Here is a 23,700-nt window from a genome sequence, read left to right as displayed (position 1 = left end):
GCATGGTATTACAGCGTGTTTGATATTTAGTACTATACTGTGATGCTGCAATTGTTTCAGAGTATACCATTGTAGATTTACTAGAGTGACTGCAGTATGAAACATAATCAAAATTTCTTTTGATACATATATTAATACTACAATACATATAGTTGCATGAAGAACACCTGTGTTTTTTTAAACACATTTATCTTTGAAGAGACATTAGCATGTGATTAAGAAATTATCATTATTATATCATTTTTGCCTGAGAAATGTAGCATGCAACATTGATAGTATGAAGGAGACAATGACAGTATAACTATCATGGAAAAAAATATTTAACTTCCAGTTATAACAACTATACTAGTACAGTCAATGAAAATCAATGAAAACACAAAGTCGCTGTTTCCTGAAGGTCTGCTCCAAAAGTACAAAAGTGTAGAAAAATGAAGTAGAAACACTGGAGTCTGGCCACCACAATAAATGGAATTATTTATTAATGGACAAGCGCTTTCGCGTACATCAAGCACGCTTCTTCAGATCCATAACAGTACATTCAACAAGTTGCACATATATATACTAAAACCTATCCTTTAATTAATCAATCAGGTAATCAAGCAATCAAATGAATTAAAGTAAAACAAAACATTAAAACAAATCATTACATTCAGAAGCGTGTTTACATAAAAGCATAGAATAAAATAGTGTAGGAAGCCCATAACTAAGGTTTTTAATGAAATGAACTATAAAAACTAGTATTAGCAGCTATGAAATATTCTAAAAACTCTGTATATAAAACCTTATGCCATGGACCACATATCATAAAACCTGCTGAGGCATATGTGAAAATGCTCAAGGCACTCACTCTGGCGAGTTAGTTATTGAATGCAAGATGTACGCGATATAAGGGTCAAGCAATATTTGATCAATTAATATACGTTGTGACAACTCAAAGAGATCTGTGAAGGCTGCAAGCTGAAAAAATGTGATGATCAACATCAATGTCAGAAAGTGTAGAATAGAATGGAGTAGAAACATTGTGTAAAATGAGCTCATAGTGCAAAGGGACCCGCTTCTCTTTAATACGTAGACTGCTTATGCGTCTAAAGTCTCGCAAAATATAACTGTATGATGAGGTATGTGTTATAAATTAAGGTGAGGTCAAAACACATAATAAAATAAATATATGAACAGAAACAACAGCACAAAAACTCATCAATATAGGAGCGACTGAGTATGACCATGAAAATTAGTGATGACATGTGTATTAAGATTGCATATATTGAAGCATGTATTAAAACATAAGTCATATGAACGTTGTACTTATTCATGTCTTTAACATGGAAAAGTAGATAATAATTGATCATCATGTTAAAACAAACCATTCAAAAATGAACCAATGAAGTTCATAAAATATACTAGTACAGTATTAGCCATGGTCTGTATAAAGATCTGATTATCTAAATATGTCTGAAGAAATGATCATGCTCCCCTTTCTTCTTTCCTTCCCACTTTTGCAGTCTTGTAAAATTCAAAACATTGAATAATTTTGTAATATAAAGAGGCAAAATCACACAGAAATTAGCTTTCCGGGCAGTCTTGAATTTCCAGGCATTTCTGTTTATGAATATATAATACACAATTATTTTTTTTATTATTTTTATATGGGTAGCTGTTTTGATTTTTAATCTTAAAATGTTATCATCCCTAAAATAGAGTTCTAAAACAAAAACAAAAACAAAATGGAAATACTTATGTAAGGAAGAGTCATTGGATATAGATTAGATATAGGTATAGATATGAAATTTTGAATCCATTATGACAACACATTAGCAAATGAATATGACTGGGTGGCGACCCAGTCATAATCCTTTTTTATAACAATAAGCCTTAGCTGGATCTGTGTAATAGAAAGACCCCCCCTCCCCACAAATACACAAAGGTGAAGGTGTGCAAAGTGTTTACCTCTTTGCAAACTGTAATACATTTAGCACTGCCACAGAAACAACAAGCAGAAGGGACATATGCTACTGATGAATGGACAGCTTCAAAAATGGTTAGACACTTCACTTGTTCACACATTTATGTATATGTGGCAATGTAAAGACATGCTACAATTTTTAAAGTTAGAAAAATGCTTCACATACTGTTCTCATGGGTCTTACTTGTGGCTAGAGCACTAACCCACCTCAGTTTGAGTCTATATTACATATTCGAAGAATCAGTTCAGTAAATGGCATTTTACATCGAAAATGCTATTCAGCAAACTGTTATAGTGAGATCGCGGTGCAGTGAAGATCAGAAAATTTGCCCTTTCCTCATTGTAATGTAATCTCGAAGTTTGTATATATAATTAGCGGGGGGGGCTGAGCAAGTTCGACGAATGTCATTTTCGATGTAAAAGCCATTCGCTGAACTGACTTTTCGGGGTTGCAATATAGACCCCTTCAATTCATTGAAGTGCAGCAAGTGTATCTAGAGCTTAACTCCTTCTGACCAGGGTCACTAGTATTGTAACCAGTTCCCATATGATGAAGGTGACCCCAGATGCTGCCATTGTTGTTAGTGAAGGCAGGTTGTAAGTTTGATTAAACCTTAACACCCATGTGTGCTGGTGTCACTAATAAATGGCTGGATGGGCAAAGAGTCAATGCCTGTGGGAATGTACATACTCTGGCCTGCAGGACATCAATCCATCCTTTGCCAATGGACATATCCAGCCTGGTGATTCTTTTAAATCCTGGTCTCAACTAGTGCCAATCTGAGCTATCTACCCCCACCTGCACATCACCCACAACCCTCTCTTCTAAGAAAAGAAATTCAGTCAACGAAGTAACATAGAAATGTGCAGAATAATTCTTGGTGAATGCGTGCTAGTGTGTTGACATTTGTTTTGTCAACCTTTGGTAGTTGAAGGTTCCAAAGAGTAGTGTGTGTGTGTGTGTGTGTGTGTGTGTGTGTGTGTGTGTGTGTCTGTGTGTGTCTGTGTGTGTGTGTGTGTGTGTGTGTGTGTGTGTGTGTGCGTGTGTGTGTGTGTGTGTGTGTGTGTCTGTGTGTGTGTGTGTGAGAGTGTGTGTCTACATAGCATCTGTATATGTATATGCACACACACACACACACACACACACACACACATATATATATATATATATATATATATATATATATATATGTACACAAATACATGTATAGGAGTCAGAGTATAGAGCTTTTAATCTGTATAGGAAAAGGTATTAGCAAATTGTTCTATGCTGATTGCCTTAAAGCCTTGTCTCTGTTCCCTGTCTCCTACAGATTACTAAGAGTTGATCTATGCCTGGCATACAAGGCATCCTCAGATCTAGCTCTGATGGTCTTTTTGCACATCTGCAAAATGAACAGCATCAGACAACTAGATCCAAGGATTTAATTTTCTTGTGACATAAATCAGACATGCTGGTGAGACAGATATGTGCCTCAGAGGATCCCTGCACTCTGGAACAGGCTCCCCATCCATATGAAACAAAGTCCTTCCCTAACAGTGTTTAAGCAAAACTTTTACCAATGGATGGGAAATCAGAAATTTACCCTTGGTCTGGCCCCCATGTGTCTGATAGACAGAAGCAGACAGCAATTCCTAACTAACATATCTCACAAATAACCTTTAGAAATTCCCTAATTAACATATCCCCTACTAATAACTGCCCATGACACATAGGGACACTACTGGATTAGATTGCATGGCTAGGCTTATGTCCTGGTGGTCATTAGCCTATTATACACCCATGTCCATATGAACTACATGTGTATATGTGTGTATATATATGGATCTAGGACTTTTGATTGAAAGATCAAAAGCCAGAATCCATTACCACCGAACACACTTTAACTAAAGCACTTTCATCGAAAAAGCGCTTTCATTAAAGTATGTTAAAAGGAAAAAAAAACACAAAAACTACTTGAATGCAGGTGGCCCCCCACAACCCCCCAACTCCGAGGTCGCACTACAGTGGGGACAATGGAATTTTCCCTTACCGCACCATAGTATGACCAGAAAAACAAGCATACTTATGCAAAAGTGCTGCTTCAGTGAAAAGCACTTTCGCACAAGTATCCTCAGCAAATTGGGATTCAGTGAAAGATGCAATCGAGCATCTGTACAGATCCCAGATATATATATATATATATATATATATATATATATATATATATATATGTATATAGTTGTACTTTACTTACCCAAATGGCCACACCACCTACTTTCAATTCACTGAGCCGAAAGGACCGGCAAAATAGAAGACTGGCAATCCGGACCACCGACTCTCCACTTGAGGTAAGTAACCGCTTGGCCATCCTATTAAACTTTGCCCCTTTCCCCCACAGTAGTGCGATCATGGAGTTGGTATATTTAGTTATGGAGGGTGTGGGGGCAAAGGCCCCCACATGGGTGGGTTTAATTTTGTTTGGTTTTTTTTTGGTGTTTTTTGGGGGGTGTTGGCCAAGTGGTTACTTACCTCAAGTGGAAAGTTGGTGTTCTGGATGTTGGTCTTCTGGTTTCTTGGTTCTTTTGTCTCAGTGAAGTGAAAGTCGGTGGTGTGGCCATTCCGGTAAGTAAAGCAGTCCCATATATATATGTATACATATATGGGACTACATTTCTTTATCAAAATTTCACAGTCTCGAAAAAGAAAAGTAAAACCCCACTAACGTGAAAGTACAGTACATCGAAAGTGTACTTTCCCAAAAGCCGATTCACCGAATAAAAAAAAAAATTAAAAAACTACTATAAACACTATTTTGCCCCCACACCCGCCCCCTACTTAAATATACTAACTCTGAGATCACACTACAATGGGGAAATGGATACATTTCCTTATCACCACTGTAACGGGCTTCGGTGATGTGTGTATATATATATATATATATATGTGTGTGTGTGTGTGTGTGTGTGTGTGTGTGTGTGTGTGTGTGTGTGTGTGTGTGTGTGCGTGTGTGCACACACACACACACACACACACACACACACACACACACACACACACATATATATATATATATATATATGTATCAATTGAATTTAATCAAAAGAAAAGTGAAAATCTTTAACAAAACAGTGATTATTCTCTGAGACATAACCTCCAAACATGTACATCTTTTTTGCAAGGGGGGTAAGCTTGTCTGCACCCCGTCCCACTCACACATACACACACTCACACACACACACACACACACACACACACACACACACACACACACACACACACACACTGACATAATAAGATGCACAATACTGAGGAAAATTTTAGTTACTTTTTGAGGACCCCCCCCCCAAATTTATTTTTTTTACATTTTTCTTTTTGCACGTCAGCAAATGATAATAATCTCATATATATATATATATATATATATATATATATATATATATATATATATATATATATATATATATATATATAGACACAGATGCACACAAATGCATGCATGCACTCTCACTCATGCATATGTCCACATCAGAAACATTGGCCTCTAAAGGTCGTCAAACTGATATCAACATGTTAACAAACATGCACTGCAAAATAACTTTGGCACATGCAATTTACAATCACATCACACACATACACACACACACACACACACACACACACACACACACACACACACACACACACACACACACACACACACACACATATACATGCTGACAAAACTAATAACTTAATTTTTTGCCTTGGTTCTGTGCCCCTTACACCCACATGTCAGGGGTGGCACCCACCACATCCCCAGCTAATTATATATACTAACTCCAAGATCACAGAATCCCCAGGGAAAATGGAATAATTACCCTACCGAGGGATTGTTGATCTCACACACATGTGAACCATTCTCACATATTGACCAAATGTGATTGGTTAAACAGTTGTTGACAAACATACATTTAGAACAAATGTGATTGGTTAAACAGTTGTTGACAAACCTGCATTTAGACCAAATGCAGGCCCCCACCCCATATATGTATGTATGCATATGTGTGTATTTATATATATATATATATATATATATATATATATATATATATATATATATATATATATATATATATATATATATATATAGGTTCATAGGTTCATAGGTTCATAGGTTCATACTAGGCTATCTGCCCAAGGGCATTTATAAGCCTAGCCCATAGTTATTTGGCTTTTGCCACCCCTTTAGTTTGAATAAAACTATGCCTATTATTTTGTTGTGCCTCTGTCAAGCAGTCACACTGAAGTAATCCCTGGGGTATATCTGCGATCCCCCATCCATTGGTCAAGATTCCTCTTGAACAAGGCCAGCGAGGTGCTCTGCCTCACATGTACCGGGATTTTGTTCCACAGCATAGGGAGTCTCTGGGTGATGAATCTGTCCCTCCAGCACGTTCTATTAATAACCGTGTCAAGGTTTAAGTCTCCCGCCCTTGTGGTTCTGAGGGATCTAGATTTTTTGAGGTGAAGCATATTCATCAAATCAGGGTTTGACATGGCCTTATATGTCAGGCACAGGTCACCTCTGAGCAAGCGGTATGAGACTAAATAGAGCTGGAGTTCTTTCAGTCGGGCAGCATAAGACATATTTTTGAGACCCTTTATCCTTTTGGTGAGGAACTTTTGGGGCCTTTCCAGCTGCTGCAGGTGTCGGGTCAGATACATTCTGAATGGGGCATTGTACTCAATCATAGGTCTAATGAGTGATGAGTACAGGAGGACAATGACCTCCCTTGATCTAGATGTGAATCCCTTCATGATCAGGTGGGCAATGTAGAAGGTTTTCCTAACCACTTTAGCAACATGAGTGTCAAACGAAAGGCTACTGTCAACCTGGGTCCCCAGATCCCTGATGACTTCTTCTGTGCTCAGTGGATTGCCACCTATATGGTAGCTAGGGGTAACCTTGTTTTTCCCGAAGGGTATGACTATGCATTTCTTGGCATTTAACTTTAGGCCATGGCTCTGGCACCAGTTATCTGTTTCTGTGAGGCCCTTCTGAAGGATATCTGTGTCAGATGTGTTTTCGACTATGGCGCCCAGTTTGCAGTCATCTGCAAACTTTGTCAGCCATAACCCTCCTGTGTTTGCTTGTACTTCAGAAAAGTAGATGCCGAACAAGAGTGGACCCAGGACTGAGCCCTGTGGGACACCACTTGTGACAGGCTTTGAGTCTGACATGGCTCCAGCAACTCTGACCCTGTGGGTTCTGTCACTTAGCCAGTTTGCAACCCATCTTGTGATGTATGGGTTTACATTCACGCTGATGAGTTTTTCGATGATACCTGAGTGGGGTATTGTGTCGAAGGCCTTTGCCAGGTCAAGGTAGGCTGTATGGACTGCCTTTCCCTCATCAATGGCCTTGGTGACTGTCTTGAAAAAGTCAACCAAGTTTAAAAGGCATGATCTGCCTTTGACAAAGCCAAACTGGGTTGGATCCAAAGTCTGCAAGTTCCCTATGTCTTTATTTATGAGTTCCATTATGATCCTCTCCATGGCTTTGCAGATAAGGCTTGTCAAGCTAATGGGACGGTAATTTCCAGGGTCGGTGGAGGCACCGCCCTTGTGAAGTGGGACCACAGTCGCCGTGCGCCACTCCTTGGGTACGTATCCTGAGGTGAGGCTAAGATTAAACAGCTGTCCTAACTGTGGGTTTAATTCCTCATTGAGTTCATGGAGCACACAACCGGGGACACCATCCGGTCCCATGGATGCTGTGTTTTTTGCTTTGGAGAGAGCAGTTCTCACCTGGCCGTTGGAGATGTTTGGGGGGCTACAATCCTCTGGTATAGATATCTCTCCTTTTGGGGGGGGGGAGAAGTTTGCACTGAACCTGTCAGCCAGTATGTTGGCAATGTGTGTAGGTTCAGTAATCTTCACATCATTTTGAACTAATTCTGAGCATATCTGGGAGTTTCTTCCTAGGTTTCTAACATAGCTAAAGAAGGCCTTATGATTGTCTTTTGAGTCCTTGGCGATTTTTCTCTCAAAATTTGCCTTGGATGATTTTATGAGAGCTCTTAGTTTTTTGCTTATAATGATCAAAGGTGTCTTACCTTTCAAGGATTTTGCTCTATCTTGTAGTAGCTTCCTCCTTTTGTTGTAGAGCTTGTTTATGGCTGGGGTCCACCAGACTGGACGCTTGCCTTTGGTACAAAGAGTCTTAGTTTTGTTTGGGATTGCCTGATCCATGCAGTCCTGTAGGTGCTGGTAGAAGGCATTTGTAAGTGATTCAGCGGTTTGAGTAATGTTTACCACTGGCTCAGGGGCCTTAAAGGAGACCACACTAGTTTTTAGAAGTGTGAAGTCGGCTTTTGAGAAGTTTTTCACTGTGGTCTTTTTTATTTCAGGTGGAGGCGGGATGAGGACCTCCAGCGAGATTAGTTTATGATCTGATCTCACCAGTGAGGGGTATACTTCCAGTGTTGAACATTGTGATCCCATGTTCGTGATGATGAGATCAAGTATGTTTTCTCCTCTTGTGGGGATGGTGACTAGTTGTTCCATGGCATTTGAGTTTATGAACTCCAGGAACCTTTGGGCTAGAGTGTTTGGGCTTGAGTAGTGTTCCCAGTCTATATTAGGGTAGTTGAAGTCACCTAGTATGATGGTGTTTGGAGATACATTTATCCCTCCATTGTTTTCAGGAAGGCCATGTGAGGTTCCTGAGTTTGAGAGGGTGGCCTGTAACATGCTACAAATTGCAGAGCAGTCTTGCCTATGGTTAATTGCACCTGGATGGTCTCCAATGCATCGTGCGTTGCCACCAACCTTGAGGTGTGGGTGTCCTTTATGAATATGGACACCCCTCCTTTCTTGGTGTTGTCCGGATTTTGGGGCCGGAAAGCATGATATGAGGTGAAACCTGCTAGTGCTGGGGTGCTCTCAGGAGCCTTGAACCAGGTTTCTGTCACAGCACAGACATCGATGTTCTCCATACTGAGAAGGGCCTGGAGTGCGTGCATCTTGAGATTGAGACTTCTGGCATTGAGCAGCATTACCCTTAGTTTTTTTACTTTTTTGTGTTCTAGGGTGGTAGGTTTAGAATTTGAGCCTTGCCTAAAAAAGGCACTATGGGGGTGGCAAGAGCCTTTGCCAATATCCGGAAGCCTAGGGGTGACAGGTGCAAGCCGTATATAGATGAAGAGAGAGCGGTAGATGTACAGTTGATATAAAAAGTGTACACACCCCTGATAAAATGCCAGTTTTTTTTTATATAAAAAAATGAGACCACAATAAATAATTTCAAAACTTTTCCCACCTTAAATGTGACCTATAAACTGTAAAATTCAATTGTAAAACAAACAAATATGTTAGGGGATAAAATACAAAAAATAAAAAATGTACAATAAGCTGGCTGCATAAGTGTGCACACCCTTACACTAATACTTTGTTGAAGCACCTTTTAATTTAATTACAGCATTCAGTGTTCTTGAGTAGGAGTCTATCAGCATGTCACATCTTGACAATATTTGCCCACTCTTCCTGGCAAAAGTGCTCCAAATCGTCAGATTGCCAGGGCATCTCTTGTGCACAGCCCTCTTCAAGTACCCCACAGATTTTCTATTGGATTTAGGTTTGGGTTCTAGTTGTGCCATTCCAAAACTTTAATTTTCTTCTGGTGAGGCCATTATTTTGCTGATTTAGATGTATGCTTGGGGTCATTGTTGTGCTGAAAGGTGATATTCCTCTTCATCTTCAGCTTTCTACCAGATGCCAGAAGGTTTTGTGAAAAAAAGTGACTGGTATTTGGAACTGTTCATAATACCCTCCACCTTGACTAAAGCCCTAGTTTCAGCTGAACAAAAGCAACCCCAAAGCATGATACTGCCAACACCATGCTTCACCATGGGGATGGTGTTTTTTTGGTGATGCAAAGTGTTGTTTTTGTACCAAACGTATCTTTTGGAATTGTGACCAAAAAGTTAAACCTTGGTCTCATCAGACAATAACACATTTTCCCACATGCTTTTGGGAGACTTGATGTATTGTTTTGCAAATTTCAGCTGGGCATGGGTGTTTTTCTGTGTAAGAAAAGGCTTCCATCTTGCAACCCTACCCCATAGCCCAGACATATGGAGAATACAGGAGATTGTTGTCATATGTAGTACACAACCAGCACATGCCAGAAATTCCTGCAGCTCCTTCAGTGTTGCTGAAGGTCTCTTGGCAGCCTCCCTGACCAGTTTTCATCTTGTCTTTTCATCAGTTTTGTAGGAACGTCCATTTCTTTGGCATGTCACTGCTATTCCAGATATTCTCCACTTTCTGATGACTGTCTTCAATCCGTTCCATGGCATATCCAATGCTGTGGAAATTTTTTTGTACCCTTCTCCTGACTAATGCCTTTCAACAATGAGGTCCCTTTGATGCTTTGTAAGCTGTCTGTGAACCATGGCTTTTGCTGTAGCAGGCAACTGAGTAAATGCCAAACAAATCCTACTAGAACAGCTGAACTTTATATGGAGTTAATCAGAGCCTCTTTAATTTATGGCAGGTATGTAACCAAGAAGACTGAATGTTGTAATTAAGTCAAAAGGTGCTTCAACAAAGTATTAGTTTAAGGGTGTGCACACTTATGCAACCAGCTTATTGTACATTTTTTATTTTTTATATTTATTCCCCTAACAGATTTGTTTGTTTTTCAAGTGAATTGTACAGGCTATAGGTCACATTAACGGTGGGAAAATTTTTGAAATGATTTATTGTGGTCTTTTACAAAAACCTGGCATTTTAACAGGAGTGTGTACACATTTTATATCCACTATAGATATATAGATATATGTATGCATATGGAATTAATTGTCTAGAGCAAATCGAAGAAACATCTATGTCTGTAATGCAGATGTTAAAACTTAAAAAATCAGAACATCAACAGCTACTGTGCATGTTCCAAGGATTAATCTCAAAGCAGGCAAACCAACAGCAACTGATTTTATGGTGGGGGGCAAGCCCTGCTGCATTCCCCTATGTGGACACTGTCATCCCCACATCCTGGGATAATTTTATATACTAATCTGAGATTGCACAATTCCTAGAGAAAGGTCATATTTCCCTACCCAAGGATTGACATTGTTTCAAAAGGTGATCATTTGTTTCAATCAAACAGATACTGACATTTCAGCTTTTTACTCAAACGTATTTAACCCATATATCTATATATATCTATATATCTATGTCTACATCTATATCTATATCCATCTATATAGATAGATAGATAGATATAGATATATAGATATATGTATGTATCTATCCCTCTCTCTATATATACACATATATATATATATATATATATATCTAGATATATATATCTATATATATATGTATATATATATATATATATATATATATATATATATATATTGCTATATAGATCTAAACATCTCTATTTATATATGTCTATATATCTCTATATATCCATTTCTATATACCTATATGTATATATATATATATATATATATATATATATATATATATATATATATATATAGGTATGTTTGAGGGTGTGACAAACACATTTCAAAAGGGGAAAAGAAACAACTTAAAGCCATGAGTCATCTGAAAAAGCATCATGTTGTGTATTTAAACAAAACTGGGTGAGAAAGAATAAATTATATTCCATCTCTACTACAGTTTGCTGAAACTGTAATTGTAAGACAAATACAAAATCAGAGAATTGCAGGAAGTAGACACCAGTAGAAAATAGCCCTATACCTGTAGTCTAATCTGTGCTCAGTTTAGAAATCTGAATGTTTTGTACAAATGTAAGTGCTTCAGCCAGTACTGGATGCCATATACTGTAACAATAATGATTTCCATTGTCTGCAACCAATGACCAGAAGGCAGTTTGACGTCATTTCCACTGTGTCTGTTTAACTTATTCGACAAGTAGCATATATCTAACTGCCCAGATTTCTTTTCATATTTATTTATTTAGATTTTGTGATATGGGAATTAAAACAGACCACTTGCCAGCTGCAGTGGCAAAAAGAAATGAAGCCTTGAATATGGCTCAGGTGTCTTTAGTTCGACTGCTGGCAAAGATGTATGATGGAGCTGAGAGGAAGGATGGTCATGTCCTCCCTGAGATAGAGGTCATGTTGAACAGATCTTTCTTATGTTCTAGAGGAGGTCAGCACATGGGGATAATGGTGTGTGCTGTATAATAATGGCCTTTTTTCCATTCTATATTTCAGTGCATTTTTTGTTCCGATTAACATGGAGAAGATCAGCAGGCTGGGATATGCATGTTGATTGAGGAAACATGATTGTTTTAGAACTGGAGTAGGGAGATAAGTCTTCACAATACGCACCTCATGGATAACTTAGCCCACTCTGGAGAAGACAACATATTGAGGGTGGTTAGGGCTTAGAAAAGCCTTATCTGCCACAAACATGATGGTGATGATGATGGTTGCCAGCTGTGCGCTCTGAAACTCCTATTTATTCCTAATTGCCAGTGACAGCTTCTGCCATGGAGTGATACTGGTAATCCACAGAATTGCCCAGTCCCCTTCACTGACATTAGGCTGCAAAGGTGGAGCAGGAGCCATGGAAGAGCAGATGAAGGAGTTGCTGGTCAGCTGAGCAGCCTCTGAATGTGCTAAACAGTTACAAATCTACAGTCATGCTAGTATTCTGAGTTTTCTTCCTTGTTTAAATCTGCAGACAAGACACTTATGCTTTGTTTAACCACACAGACCATGATATCGTTCAGAATCTGGGTACTAAACTTCTGTTTTAGCTTCTTCTTCTTTCTGCTGCTCTTATTAGGGGTCCCACAGTCATTCATTGGTCCGGAGAATGGTGTCAGCAAAAAAAAAAATCCCATATTTATGGTTTTAACAGTTAACACCATGTTGTATGGCTTGTATTCAAAAAGCCATAAGGTGAGGTGCAAAAAGTTTGACTTTTGCATGAGGGGAAACATAGTAGTTTGCACTCCATAAACAAGCAGTCTTATATGATTGCATTACCTAGCATGTATTCTGGTGGATTTTACAGTGAAGATGTTAATAGTGAAGACAGCGTGGAAATTATGTTCTCATGCACCCCCCCCCCCCTTGTAACTGAGTGTCCTGCATGATTCAAGAAACTGGAAGGATATGCATTGCAGGGGTTGCATATAATCATTTGGATGATGAAGTGTATTTACGAGAGCTTGCACCTTCATTTGCAAATATCACTGGATCTGAGATCTTAAGAAGGCCAATACAGCCAGACAGTTAAATAAGTGTGTGTGTGTGTGTGTGTGTGTGTGTATGTGTGTGTGTGTGTGTGTGTGTGTGTGTGTGTGTGTGTGTGTGTGTGTGTGTGTGTGTGTGTGTGTGTGTGTGTGTGTTTTCTCCATCCAATTGTCTTTCAGTTGTACTGACACATCCCTGTCCTTCCACAGAATATGAAAGACAACATTGCTGAGGCTATACAGGCATGCATATATACATACCCAACTGCCTAGTTCACTCTTTCAGAATCCCAGCATAATGTTAATGAACTACATATGCTGCTAGATTCAGGAATTCTTCTCTTGAACTTAGTGATACCTTACAGAAATTATTAAATCAACATACACAGGCAGGTAAGCTTTCTGTTCAGATAGACTGTGTGTGGTACTTTAAAGATTTTTCTGCTTTAAGTCTTCAGTACATGGAACACCCACCACTTCTATTACCTCCCACATATCAGGAGGTACTGCTATCTCACCAAGAAGTTCTACTTGTATTACTGTTCACATATCAGAAGGTACTGCTGTGTCACCAGGAAGTTCTGCTTGCAATACCTTTCACTGTTTGGAACAAACAGACCAGAATACAGGCCTCATTTATGCCATGTAGGTTGCAGTTTATTCTTAATTTGATATGTGATCTGATGCAAAGTGGATCCATTCTGTTCAGAACAGCCTTCCTTTATGCATCAGAAAAAATGTCAAATTTTAACAATTGGTTAAAATATTGGTGTCACTCAAAGGGGATCCAGTGTCTGTCAGCCTGGGATGACATGCTCGAAAAGCCACGCTGCTTCGCTGGGGACAGCTTGCACCTGTCACCCCTGGGCTTTCGACTACTGGCTAAGGCTCTTGGCACCCCCATAGTACCTTTTTTAGGCAAGGCTCAAAAGACAAACCCACCTCCATAGAAAATACAGAGAAAAAGAAACTAAGGGTAATGCTACTCAACGCCAGAAGTCTAAACCTCAAAATGCATGCACTCGAAACTCTCCTCAGTATGGAGAACATCGATGTCTGTGCGATAACAGAGACCTGGTTCAAGGCTCCAGAGAGCACCCCAGCACTACCAGGTTATACTTCATACCATGCTTTCCAGCCACAAAGCTCGGACCGAACCACAAAAGGAGGGGGAGTATCCATATATATCAAAAATACCCACACTTCCAGGTTAGTAGCACTGCACGAAGCAACGGAAACCATCCACGTGCAACTAACAGTGGGCAAAACTACTTTTCAGTTTATTGCCTGCTACAGACCACCCTCCCAAACTCAGGAACCCCACTCTGCCTTCCTGAAAACACTGGAGAACATGAAAGTCTCTCCAAACACCATCATAATGGGTGACTTCAACTACCCAAACATTGACTGGGTAAACTACTCAAGCCCACACACCCTTGCCCAAAGGTTCCTAAAGTTTATAAACACAAATGCTATGAAACAACTGGTCAATACCCCCACAAGAGGGGATAACATATTGGATCTGGTCATCACAAACATAGGGACGCTATGTTCCACACCAGAGGTATACCCCTCACTGGTAAGATCAAACCGCAAATTAATCTCACTGGGCATCCATATCCCGTCCCCACCCCCAGTCAAGGTAACCATGGTAAAAAACTTCTCAAAAGCAAACTTCACACTTCTCAAAACTGAGGTGGAAACCTTCAAAGCCCCTGGGCCAGTGGAAAACACAGCTCAAACCGCAGAATCCTTCGCAAATGCATTCTATGGACACCTGCAGGAATGCACGGATCATGCCATCCCAAATAAAACCAAGACTCACTCCTCCAAGGGCAGGAGACCTGTCTGGTGGACCCCGGTCATAAATAAGCTGTACAACAAAAGGAGGAAGCTACTACACGATAGAGCAAGATTCCAAAAAGGGAAGGCAACTCTAATGAGTACCAGCAAGAAGCTACGATCCCTCATAAAATTGTCTAAGGCCAGCTTCGAAAGAAAAATTGCACAAGATACTAAGGACAACCACAAGGTATTCTTTAGTTATGTCAGGAACCTGGGCGGCAACTCCCAGATATGCTCCGAGTTAGTGCAAAATGACAAAAAATACACTGAACCAACAGACATTGTCAATATCCTGGCAGACAGATTCAGTGCAGCCCCCCCCCCCATCCCTCCCAAAAGAGCAAATCCCCATCCCAACAGAGTGTAAAATCCCAGACATCACAGATGATCAGGTGAGAACTGTCCTCTCCAAAGCAAAAAACACAGCATCAATGGGACCAGATGGTGTCCCGGGATGCATCCTACACAAGCTACAAGATGAGCTAAACCCTCACCTAAAGTCCCTGTTCAACCTCAGCCTTACCACAGGATATGTACTCATGGAATGGCGTACAGCAACGGTGGTCCCGCTCCACAAGGTAGGTGCCACTACGGACCCCGGAAACTATCGCTCTATAAGCCTGACTAGCTTGGTCTGCAAAGCGATGGAGCATATCATCATGGAACTCATAAACAATGATATCAGTAACCTTCAGACACTGGATCCTACCCAGTTCGGCTTTGTTAAGGGCAGGTCTTGCCTCTTGAACCTGGTCAACTTCTTTGAAACAGTTACCAGGGCCATAGACGAAGGGAAAGTGGTCCACACAGCCTACCTGGACCTCGCAAAAGCCTTCGACACAATACCCCCCTCTGGTATCATAAATAAGCTCACCAGCTTAAATATCAACCCCTATGTCACAAGATGGGTTGCAAACTGGCTCAGGGATAGAACCCATGTAGTCAGAATTGCAGGGGCCTTGTCAGACTCTAATCCAGTTACAAGTGGAGTTCCAAAAGGCTCAGTCCTGGGACCTCTCTTATTCGGTATTTACTTCTCTGAGGTACAGGAAAACATGGGAGGACTATGGCTGACGAAGTTCGCAGATGACTGCAAACTAGGTGCCATAATAGACTCCCCGGCTGACACAAGCATTCTCCAAAAGGGTCTCACAAAGACAGATAACTGGTGCCAGAGTCATGGCCTAAAGCTAAATGCAAAAAAATGCATTGTCATCCCCTTTGGGAAAAACAAAGTGGTCACAGACTACCACATAGGAGGTAACACACTAAGTACGGAGGAAGTAATCAGGGACTTGGGGACCCAAGTAGGTAGTAATCTCTCCTTTGACAACCATGTTGCCAAAGTGGTCAGAAAGACCTTCTATACAGCCCACCTCATCACAAAAGGTTTCACATCTAGATCAAGTGAGGTCATTGTACCACTCTATTCATCACACATCAGGCCCATAATTGAATACAATGCCCCATTTGGGATGTACCTTACCCGATACCTGCAGCAACTGGAAAGACCCCAAAAGTACCTCACCAAGAGGATAAAGGGACTCAAACAGATGCCCTATGTAATTAGGCTAAAGAAACTCCGGCTCTACTCAGTTGCTTACCGCCTACTCAGAGGCTATCTGTGCCTGACATATAAAGCCGTGTCCAACCCAGAATTAATGGACATGCTCCATCTCAAGATATCCAAATCCCTTAGGGCTACACGTTCTAGAGACTTAAACCTCAGCACAGAAATAAATAGGACATGCTGGAGGGACAGATTCATATCCCAGAGGCTCCTCTCACTCTGGAACAAAATCCCAGTCCAGGTTAGGCAGAGCCCCTCAATGACCCTCTTCAAGAGAAATCTTGACGAGTGGATGGGAGATCGTAAGTATACCCCCGGGATCACTTCTGGGTTCCTGCTAGACAGAGGCACAATAAATTAACCATAAAGGGACTATATTCTGTGACCTACTATTCATAGGCACAGTCTACAAATCTAAAAGGGTGGCAAAAGCCAAACACACTCTGGCTAGGCTTGTAAATGCCCTAGGGCAGATAGCCTAGTAACAACCTATGAAACTATGAACCTATTATTTTTCTCAATCTCATACTATACTCTATAAATCAATATCAGTCACTTTTGTGAAACCTTTGCCTGCTCAGTGGTGATGATACTGCCTTCCTTTTGCACTTACATTCTTGCTGTTCAGTCAAGTTCTGTTAGTAGCTTTGATCTTTGAAGTATCTTGTTTAGTTATTTTGCTGCTTGTAATCCTTTAAGCTATACTGTGAATTTAATATGACGTTTAGTTCCTTTCATTCTGAACCAGAAATGAGATTTAGTATCTGTTATCAAAACAGGGCGCACAGTTATCCATCCTAAATTAATGAAGACATTGTCACAAGCTGCTGTCAAGGTTTGTATGAATACCTTCATGGGAGCAATTAGCCTACAAAGGAAATACCACACTAACTGTAAAACATATTTCATAACTGAAAATGCAGAAGTGGATTATCAGGAATATTTAACACATAAATGGAGAAGTACAAAACAGCAAGCCAAAAAAGTATATGCCACGCTGATGAACAATGGCACGCACAATGGCTTATAGAATAAGCTAATAGCAAAATGAATGTTGTTATGTAGACTAATGTTCAATAAAAAGGGAGAAAGGAAAATATGTGATATTTGTTATTCAGTGACACTTACTTCAAAATCAAAAACACCTTATTTTAATTTGTTATAAAGATAAGGCTATCTGACTCAGACTACAGTTATCCATTTTCGCTGCTTGTGAGTTTACAGAAATGGTCCACATTTCATTTTGCAAGGTATACATGTACCTTAAATAATAATTTGCTTAACTGACAGCTTTCTTATTAATTAAATCTGTAAAAAAGGAAATGAGTTGCAAAAATGTTTCTTCATTTTTGAGACTTTGTGCCATAAAGGTTCACTTCCACTTTTTTTTTAATCTTGTAAAGTGCCATAAATTATACACGTTTATCATTAGGGCTTGCACTTCACTATAACATTTGCTAAAATGCTTCATACACATTCTAATCAAGTATTTTATTTCAGTCAAGTCAATTTTCTTGTTAGGTTTATGCCACTGATTCCCACATATTAGGTATATTTTTCTGTTAATTTAGCTTTTTTTGGCTTCTGAAAACTGTATGTAGACATCTGCGACATTATATTATATAAAATGCAAAGTAACATTAGAGCAAGCATGTTCTATGATTTCCTTCATTGTAACATTTATATAAATCTGCCTCATGTATGACTGAATACTACTGCATGAATAATTTAAATGTACCCCAAATGGGTGAGATAGAGAGACAGATACGTAAATACATAGACAGGCCAGTAGACAGATAATTAAGCTTTTTTACAACATCTAACATAAAGGCAGTAATATTTAAAAGATGTGAACATGGATGGCCTAACTGACACACACAACTATTACAACATAGTCACTAGTAGATTTTACATGCCAACATTATCATGGGACCATCTAATAATGACGTAATATGCTGCAGGTATTTTCCTTGAAAGACATACTAATCATCATAGCTCTCAACTGTCCAGATTTCCACAAACTGTCCAGATTTCTTCCTTATATGTTTAGCTTTTTCCTCATAAAATTTTTGGATTTCTGGGAAATCACTGAGGATTAAAGTAATTGAGTTTCAGACTTCATATCATTTAGAAAATACATGCAAATTCTATCATTCTAGCAATTTAAAAGAACAATATTTATAATTTGTCGGTATTGTTGGACCTTTGAGCCCACATTCTTTCTGCCTTCATCCAGATTTTTTGCAATAAAAGTTGAGAGGTATGCTTATTATTGTGCATCTGTTTTATCTACTTTAAAAGAATTTAATGCGTAAAACTCTGACTTTAAATAGTTCAGATGTAGATCTTTATTTAATATGTAAGCAAAGAGGAAGTTATGCTACAGAACTAATCTTTCTTTCATCATTTCTTCAATACACTCATTCTTCATTTTATTATTATTACTTTTATTATATTTAAAGAATATAAAATGCCTCAAGCCATAATCCAAGTGAGGTCACATTGAGAAAAATATATATCTTAAGGGAAACCAGTGTCACAAGGTTCTCACACATTGTATATATTATACATCACTGTGTTACCTTTTGAGAAGAAACACTTGTGCTAAGGATAGGTTGATGTCATAATATAGGATTACAAGACTATAAGTTTAAGGATGATATAAATTGAACAACATTTCATTAAAATCAATGTTTCACTCATTGCTCTGCACTGCTGCACTGTTGTGCAGGATTTTTGATATGAACAACAAAAAATGCATATGTTTAATTAATTTCCCTCTATAGACACATTGCAACCTATACAATGGGTTTTGCCACCGTTCTGAAATCAGCATGGTAATATCATTATCAATAACATTGGTTTCACTCTTGCATTTCTGCAGTTAGCACAAACTTCATTATCATTTACAAAATGGAAAACGCTGGTCTCACATTAAAAAGAAAGCCACATTAACAATTCACAAATGATGCTAAATTACTTGATTAAAGTGTAGCATAGCCTGCGATTGTGTACAGTATTTTACAACATATACAATTAATACACAACTCACCAGTTGCACAAAGCACTGACAGCAGTATCAACAGGAAGACCAACATAGATGTTTTCTTCCTCATTCTGAAGCAGGCTGAATTATTCTGTAAATCCTTTGCTATCTGTAAAGTAGAAATGCATTCATACAGTTATACAACTGTTAACAGAGTGCTGAATTAATGAAGTTTTATCATTAGTTACTACTTCCATTTGTTTTTACTTTCTTTAATAAACGGTTTGCTGAAATAACATGACATGAAAAGAATCATCTTACCCTCTCCAGAAAATGTACTACACTGTGGTCTTTCTGAGTGTAGTGAGGAAGTACAAAGCCTGATCAGCAGTCTGAGTCCTGCATCTTACGTCACTTTGTCCAGTGCAATGCTAAATGCATTTAGACTGTGAGTCACATATGCCCAAAAAAATTAACGTCTAAAAAAAAAAGGAGGGCAAAGAATAAAAAGTTTGTGTCTGGATATTATAGTCTGAGAGTTGAAAATGAATGAGTACATATCACTCAGTTGTTTTACTTTAGCTTATCTACCTGTTTGTCAGATACTGTGTGATTAACAATCTGGCAAACAGCATGCTTTTTGAATGAGTACAGTTTCTCATGTTCTTATATATAAACAGAAGAAGATGACCATCTTTAGTTTTGGACATGCGTGCATACCTGTATTTTGCTTTTGCTAATGTTGTCAGTTACTGCATCAAATAAATGACGAAATATACAGTATGCATTTTCAACCTGAAAATGTAACATAACAGTTCATTATTTTTATAATAAGCATATATTGTAAAATAAAGTAAGATGTGCCTGTTTTACTGACAATGGGAGTTGGCTATGCTGAACTAGAAAGGTAAGCAAAATGTCAATGTTCAGCTAAAAAGAAAAAAATAATGAAATATAAACCTTAGATAATGCTATACCCCCCACACGTGCAGGTTTTATATATTATACATTATTGTAGAATATAGGTAGTATTTCTGTAAGCTGCCCCTCCATGCATGTTTTATATATTATACATTATTGCATGAATATGTGTAGCATAAACTGGGAGAGCATGCAGCCCCCAGACCCCACACACATGCATTTTATATATTATAAATTATTGTGTGAATTTGTTTCATATATACTGGGAGGGCTAGCTACCCACCGTTACATGCATATTTTATATATTATACATTATTGTGTGAATATGAGTAGTATATACAGAGCACTATCTACCACCCCCAAATGCTTGCACATATTGCAGATTATACATTATTGTATGAATATGTGTTGTACATCCTGGGATCACTAGCTGACCCTGCACACACACACACACACACACACACACACACACACACACACACACACACACACACACACACACACACACACACACATATGCATTTTTATGTATTATAAATTATTTGGTGAATTTGTTTCTTATATACTGGGAGTACTAGCTAGCCCCCATCACATGCATATTTTATATATTATACATTATTATGTGAATATCAAAAGCATTATCTGCCTCAAATCTGTGCACATTTTGCATATTATACATTATTGTGTGAATATGTATTGAATATGTATTGTATATCCTGGGAACAATAGATGCCCCCCCTCACATATTTTATATATTATATATTAGTGTTTGACTGTGGGTAGTATATATTGGGAATACATTAGTGTTTGAATGTGCGTAGTATATATTGGGAATGCTAACCACCACACACACACACACACACAAACACACGTGAACGTTTTGAATATTATACACTATTGTGTGAATCTGTGTAGTATATACTTGGGGCAATAGACGGCCCTTGCCTTATTTAAACAATCCTGTATTTATTTGTGATTAATTGTGCAGTAGATTGGTACAGAAGTTTTTTTGAATTTATATTTTATTTTTTAACACTGATTATGACTGTTTGTAGTAAGGAAGGGATTACTTGTAGATAATATTTACTTTGATTTATATTTTGTTATACTACCTTTAATTTTTACTGTTTGTTGTTAGAAAGAGGTAGGTTTTAGACAGGCAAACTCTAGCCATCTTAAGGGACCTTGTCGCCTATAAATTCACACAGACTGCAGACAGGATACTCCAGAGCTTATCTAAACAATCCTGTCTTGGTTTGGGATTTATTGATCTTTACTGTTAAAAGAGGTGCAACTGCAAGTGATAGTGAATTCCAGCTTTTTGTGACTTTCAGAAGTTGCTTGGTCCAAACAACAACCTTACTGTACTTAATTTAGTATTTAGTTCTTTATTTCTTTTATGATTTTTCTCATAGAAGTTGATTTAAGTTCTCTTCAAATTCTGTGGTGAGCGATTTTGATTATTCTTTTGGTTTTGAATTTTTTATTCATTTGCAGCTGAAAATGGATTCCTTAAATAAGTATGCCATTAATGATTGGCTAAAGCACACATATCTTGCACTGTGCAATAAATGCTATCTATATTTAATACTAATACCTGATAACACTAGTGATCTGCTTTCCTCATGTCAAAAGCTGGATGATTTGCTTACCATTATTGGTAATAAATCTAGACTTACTGATGATGATTGCACTTGTGCAACTGGCAGGGCTTAGGCAACTGTTGTTACATATATTAACGACCAGACTATTAAAATAAATAATATTAGGCAAAGAGCAAATAGAACACATTTAGGAAAAGACGCAACTTATTGTCTGTAAACATCAATCAACCCTTATGAAACAAGATAACCCCCCCCCCCCGGAAACTTTGGAATTCTGGATACAAGTATTGAGAAATCAGAGGATTGAGAGCATTTGAAAGAAAAAAAAGGAAGGAAGAAATTCACAATAAATAACAAGTAAGAAAAAGAAACTGCTAAATGTATGTAAAGCAAAAAGAATGCAAACTAAAAAGTGCACTGCTTTTTATGTAACACATGGATTACAGGGAATGATAACAGTTTTCTATTAGAAAGCCTTCAGTCTACAGCAGAACACAGCATTTCTTTAAAAGTGAAAGTAGAAAAAAGAGTAAAGAGGCAGGCGAAAAGGAAGAAATCAAAATTCAGCATGGAAGGATGCCTGGGAATGCAATACGCAATGAAACCAATGAAATTAATAAGACTAATAGTGATGATATATTCCCTTTAAAATAATTGATAGATCAGATTTTATTGAATTAGATGTTGAAGATTCTTCAGATCTGGTCAGAAAAGATATTCTTGTAATTGGAGATGTAATTATTGAAGGAGCTGATACTTATATTTGCAGAGAAGATAATGAACATTGAATAACGTCAAGCTTGCCAGGAGCAAAAGAGAAGATGAGAGACAAACCATAAAATGCTTTAATGTAAGGAATTTTGGATCTGTTTTTATTCATGTTAGTACAAATGATCTCATACAGCATAGCTTGTACAGGTGCAAGGACATGTTTTTTACATATCACTGATAGAAAGGAGAGTCAGGTCACCATGAATGAAAAAAACGTTTGAGTAACTACTTACATGAAAAATGTGCTGTTTAAAAAAAATGGAAGTGTGTAGAGCATCCAAGCCTAAATTTGGGCATACATGTGTTCAGACAGAATGGTGTGCATTTGTCAAGGTCAGGGAAAAAAATTTTTGCAGCAGATACTTTGCAGCATTTGACAAACACAAGGCAGTATTTTTGCCAGGTCAAAAATGTAACAGTTCACAGATAGCAACATATGATGCATCTCTGAAGGTTATTAATCCTAGGATCATTAATAATAAAGTTGTTTTATTGGAAAATTTGCTATGTTCCCACAAGACAGATGTATTGCTAGTGAAACATGTTTAAAGAACAATAACTGGAAATCAGTTCTGTCAGTGCATAAATGTTTTTAATGTAATAGGCATTCTAACAAAACATCAGGTGGAGGTGTTATGATAGGGATTAAAGATATTTATGAGACCTGCGATTATTACATGTTCAGTGATAACAATACTATAGATTGTGCAACTCTGACATTAAAGATGATCCAGGAATATATAACAATTGTAAGAGTATATAGACCACCAAAGTCAAGTGCTGATGACCTGGAGGAATTCATTCATTTCTTGCATGAAACAGGCGGGAAGAAT

General features: G+C 38.3%; 1 protein-coding gene across 2 annotated transcripts in view; it reads right to left on the bottom strand.

Moving 5' to 3' along the window:
• The window catches only part of LOC122809160 (TYRO protein tyrosine kinase-binding protein-like), a 445,215-nt gene extending 425,246 nt beyond the window's left edge, over positions 1-19,969 (bottom strand). Inside the window, exons 1-2 of one of the 2 annotated variants that reach the window (XM_044080447.1) lie at positions 19,893-19,969; positions 19,638-19,740 (exon numbers count right to left, since the gene is read on the bottom strand). In XM_044080447.1, the coding sequence (XP_043936382.1) occupies positions 19,638-19,701 (64 nt within the window). In that variant the 5' untranslated portion in view covers positions 19,702-19,740; positions 19,893-19,969. The remainder of the gene's footprint in view (positions 1-19,637; positions 19,741-19,892) is intronic. The other variant, XM_044080448.1, reaches the window with a different exon arrangement.
• Positions 19,970-23,700: the final 3,731 nt, after the last annotated feature.

Source organism: Protopterus annectens, chromosome 8.part0 (assembly GCF_019279795.1).
Source record: "Protopterus annectens isolate FY-2018-M chromosome 8.part0, PAN1.0, whole genome shotgun sequence".
NCBI lineage: Eukaryota > Metazoa > Chordata > Ceratodontiformes > Protopteridae > Protopterus > Protopterus annectens.
The sequence above is the reverse complement of the archived record's forward strand: the minus strand, read 5'-3'. Positions and strand labels throughout refer to the sequence as shown.